General features: G+C 57.8%; 1 protein-coding gene across 3 annotated transcripts in view; it reads left to right on the forward strand.

Moving 5' to 3' along the window:
• LOC105491181 (BLK proto-oncogene, Src family tyrosine kinase) overlaps positions 1-1,168 on the forward strand; it is a 75,103-nt gene extending 73,935 nt beyond the window's left edge. For 2 of the 3 annotated variants that reach the window (XM_011757347.2, XM_071068653.1), the window contains exon 12: positions 1-482. This exon is cut by the window's left edge and continues 436 nt beyond it. In XM_011757347.2, coding sequence (XP_011755649.2) covers positions 1-58 — 58 coding nt within the window. In that variant the 3' untranslated portion in view covers positions 59-482. The other variant, XM_011757348.3, reaches the window with a different exon arrangement.
• The last annotated feature ends 3,770 nt before the right edge of the window (positions 1,169-4,938 follow it).

Genomic DNA, 4,938 nt, shown 5'->3' on the forward strand with positions numbered 1-4,938 from the left:
GTTGTGCCCACCGTGGCATTGCACCCATAGCGGATCCCCAAAGCCCCATTCTGTGTGAGCAGAGTCGTGGACGCCAGCCCCCAGCCCCAATCGAAGGGCTCCGGCCGCGTGGCCCCTGCAGCTGGGCAGGCTCCGGGTCACCTGCTGCTGCGTGCACCTGGCAGCTGCCCATGCGTGATAGGCTTGGCTGTGCCCCTGGTGGTCACAGGTAATCAAGAGGGGGAGGGTCCCATCTGCAGAGGACCTGCCCCCGCACTCAGGAGAAAATCGACAGCCTCATTTCTAGGCGTTCCCCAGGCAATAAAAAGTAAATAAAGGGTTGTTTAGAGGCTGGGCGGCCGGGCAACCTACGAAGCTGGAGAGGCGGTCTGGGCCTGTAGGTACTGCTGTCCCCTGCCTGGGCCCACTGTGCCCCGCGGGCCGCTCAGGTCGCCCCACCACCAAGGACCCCCGCCCCTCACCCGCGCTCGCGGTCCCCTCTGCCGCAGGGATGAGCAACCCCGAGGTCATCCGCAACCTGGAGCGCGGCTACCGCATGCCGCGCCCCGAAACCTGCCCGCCGGAGCTGTACCGCGGCGTCATCGCCGAGTGCTGGCGCAGCCGGCCCGAGGAGCGGCCCACCTTCGAGTTCCTGCAGTCGGTGCTGGAGGACTTCTACACGGCCACCGAGCGGCAGTACGAGCTGCAGCCCTAGCCAGCCGCGCCCGCCTGTGCCCCATGCCCACCTCTGCGCGGACGACCCCGACTCCCGTGCCAGCCCAGACTGGCCGCGAAGGCGAGGGGGTCGGCTGTGCCCATTTCTCAGACCCGGAAGCCAGCGGGCAGAGGCAGCTTCGCAGAGGGTCCCCGGACGGACTCCTTCACCGACTGTGTGCCCTCCGCGAGTTACGCGGCCTCTCTGTGCCGCCTCATTTGTAAAGAGGGCTGTAATAGTGACCTCGCACGGTCACCCGGAGTACTAAGCCCCAGTAAGGTGTTCAGGACTAGTAAGCCACTGACATCACGTAAGCCCCCCGTGCTGGGCCCTGACCGAGGAGTCGCCGCCTCTGGTCGCGTGCCCTCCGCTGCGCCCTGCTGGGACCCCGCCCTGCCCCGCTGCAGAAGCCAGACTGGGTCCCCCGGCTCCGGCACTGCGGGGCTTTTCCGCAATAAAGTCACGAACGTTCGAGCTTTTCCGTGTCGTTACCTGTGACAAGCTGAACATCGCGTGCAGGACGAGCACCGGGCGCAAGCGAGGCACAGTCGGGGAGTCCCGCGTGGCCCAGGCTCCGGGCGGTCGAGCGGGGCCAGCAGGGGGCGCTGTGGCCTCATAAATCCCTGGCTCGGGCCCGCGCCGGGGGCCCTGCGCCTGGCAAAGCCAGGGGCTGATGCTGGGAGCCGGCGCTTTGGGGACGGCTAGGACAAGAGCCCAGCTCCCGAGGCTCCGGCTCCGAGTCCTCAGGCCAGGTGCATAAACAAGGGTAGGGTGACGATGGGGCATAAAAGCGAGGAACGCTGGTGGCTCCCACTGCACGGGGCCTCTTAGCATGTTTTTGTTTTTGTTTTTACGAGACAGAATTTTTTTTTTTTTTTTTTTTTTTTTTTTTTTTTTAGCAGTTAGGTTTACAGAAAAAAAAAAAAGTAGGAAGTAAGTAGACAGTCTCCATATCTCGCCCATTTCCCCTATTACTGACATCGCGCAATGGTGGTGCGTTTGTTAACATTCATGAACCAATAGTGATAAAATATCATTAACCGAAGCCCACCTTTTTCATCCAGGTTCTCGCTGCCTGTTGTACATGCTGTGGGTGTAGACGAAAGGTGCAGAGACTTGAACCTACCGTTCTGGGTCCCCCATTCGAAAGACCCCTGGCTCCACCTGTGCACCCCCTTCCTTCCCCTTGAACCCTTGGCACCCAGCTTGTCAGTGTTGACTCCTCTGACTGTGAGAACACCCCAAGGTAGGACTATAGCCACGCCGAGTACAGAGGTGGAAACCAAGGCACAAAGTGCTCACACGCACAGCTCATAAGCGGCAGGATGGGGGTGTAGCGGGGGAAGCTGCAGGATGGGGGTGTAGCGGGGGGAAGCTGCAGGATGGGGATGTAGCGGGGGGAAGCTTCAGGATGGGGGTGTAGGTTGGGGGAAGCTGCAGGCCTGGGCAGCAGAGGATGAGAGTGGGGCCTTGATGGAAGAACCCCTGGAGAGGGGGCAGTCGCTGCAGGGGTGCTGGGTGAGAGCCACCAGTTTACAGAGCGTGATCACCTATGGTCTGTGGATTCTCCAGCAGCCTGGGGTGGGAGCACCACCATTGCTACCACAAAGCTGTTTCTGCAGATGAGGAAACAGACAGACTCCATGCCACCAGGTTCCTCTCAGCCAGTTCTTGGCCCTCACAGCCCCCACTGGCCGTGGGCAAGCACTGGGTGGGAGCACAGCACTTTAGGGAGGAGGTCTGCAAGGGCAGGCGGGGACAGGCCTGGGGCCTCACTGAGGAGCCCAGGGAGACAGGTGTCCCGCAGCTGCTCCAGGATGCTGGAGGCGGAGGAACCTAGAGGTGGAACTCTGTTGTCCCAGACAGTGGGGGCTGCAGAAATTGTGGGTCCTGACCTCCTCCAGGACCTGGTCACGCCAGGGTACTGGAAGGAGGAAACTGCCTGACCAAGAACCTGGTGCTAGGGGGCGTGATTGGCGGGGGTAAACAGGAACGTGGGACAACAGGGTCAGTGGGGACTCATGCCAGTGGGGGCCACTGGGACTCAAGAATGGGAGGGCCAGGCTGACCTGCTGGAGCTCCTGTGGGGTGGGGCTGAGGAGGGAGTTAAGATCACAGGATGAGGATGAGCCTTCCTTCCCCTCATGAGCAGGGACCATAGGCCAGGGCACCACCTCCCAGGCCCCCACAACCCCTCTGAAGTGGCTGCCATGACTTGGGAGCTGTCCTTGAGCTGCAAGGCTTGAGACTGTCTCCGCACCTCCCTGGACCCCACAGTCATCCCATAAAGATGAACGAGTCACCCAGTGCTTCACCGACGTCACCTCAGGTTTTTGGTTTAAAATGCAGGCTGGGCGTGGTGGTTCATGCCTGTAATCCCAGCACTTTGGGAAGCCAAGGCAGGTGAATCACCTGAAGTCAGGAGTTCGAGACCAGCCTGGCCAACATGGCGAAACCCTGTGTCTACTAAAAATACAATAATTAGCTGGGTGTGGTGGCGGCTGCCTGTAATCCCAGCTACTTAGGAGGCTGAGGCAGGAGAATCGCTTGAACCTGGGAGCCGGAGTTTGCAGTAAACTGAGATCATGCCATTGCACTCCAGCCTGGGCGACAAGAGTGAAACTCAGTCTCAAAAAACAAAAATAAAAATAATAAAATAAAATGCAAGTCCTTCAGCCTCTCCCTCTCCCACAGAGATTCTGATTCAGTGGGTTGAAGTCTGGATCTGGAAACGTCCTCTTTTATAAGCACCCTGAGTGATTCCTGTGCAAGCATTTCCAGCTTGGACCAGCAGCTCTCAGCCCCGACTACTCACTAGGATCACCTGGGATAGAAGGGGTGGGGCAGCACATTAAAAAGTCCCAGTGCCAGGGTTCCAGGTGAGCATACTTTATCCAGGGCCTCTGCATACTTTAAACATCTCAGCTGGTGCTAATGTCTACCCCGGATTGGGAACCACTGGGCATGGTGTGAGCTTGGAAGTGCTGCATCCCAGTAGGGCTGGCTCCAAGCACCTGGGGGCCAGGCTGATGTTCAGGTCCTGAAACTGCAGGACCAGCAGATGCCTGTGGCTTTTTCCAGCTCTGGCATGCAAGTGACAACCTGCGGAAATTAGAAAAGAAACTCAGAAGACCAGCACATGCTCCAAGGCATGTTCTCAGGCAAAGTGGACAACCGCCTCTCCTCCGGCTTGGTTTTCCTGGGAAAGGTGAGGCTGGGAAGTAGCTTGAAGGACAAGGGAGAGTTTCTCCTCTAGGGGGCGCACTTGCTCGAGGGGTGCCCGGAGCTGAACCCGTGTCCTGGTGTGTTCTTGTTCCGGACATAAACACGTCAATAAAGGATGAGGAGCCCAGTCAATTCCCAGCCAGAAAGTGAAATGTGAGAGTGTGTGGGGGAAGAGAGATGGAGAGAGGAGGCAGAGGGCGCACGAATGGACAAAAGCATCATTTCCTGCTCTGGGACTTTGCCTTCCTGGGGGAGGGAGGGTATTTCATGGCCTGGAGTCTGTCTTCTCCCAACCATAAATTTGCATACATGAGGACACTGCCAGGGGGCCCATGCCTGAGCCGTCTGGGGCATATGATTGCTGTCCTGACACCCAGAGCTCTGGTGAGGGGGGCAGCCCAGGTCTAGGGAACTCAGACCTCTCCTTGCCTGTGAAGGAGCTGGTGGCTTTCCCTCTCCCTCCATTCCTCCATTCCTCCATTCCAGAGCCAGGACACACCCACAGCGTTGCTGTGAAGTGAGCAACAGCAGGGTCTCTGAGTCAGACAGACCTTTCAAAATCAGGCACTTCCTCTCCCGGGATGTTTGCTCTCAAGGACTTTGCTTCATTTCTCTGAGCCTCAGTTTCCTCATCTGTGCAATGGGCACAATGCTGACACCTGCATCATAGGCTTGCTGCGAGGTTTACACAAAGCAGCACACAGGAGGCATTTACCAGAGTGCCTGTCCTATGCTGAATACTCAGAAATGTTAGCTCTCATTAGTGCTATAATAACCCCCGAAGAAGGGCCTCCAGAGACCCTGATCCCAGCTAAGTCCTCTTAGCCAGTCTTCCCTGGCCTCTGCCATACCTCCCCTGCCTCAGGCTTCTAACTCTGCCTTCAGAGCTTTGCTCTCTTTGCTGCTGTGATCTGTTTTGTCTATAGTAGTGGCCCCTATCTAAGGTTTCAGTTACCAGCAGTCAACTGTGGTCCCAAAATATTACATACAATAAGATATTTTGAGAAAGAGAGAGAGAT

This window comes from Macaca nemestrina, chromosome 8 (assembly GCF_043159975.1).
Source record: "Macaca nemestrina isolate mMacNem1 chromosome 8, mMacNem.hap1, whole genome shotgun sequence".
Taxonomy (NCBI): Eukaryota; Metazoa; Chordata; class Mammalia; order Primates; family Cercopithecidae; genus Macaca; species Macaca nemestrina.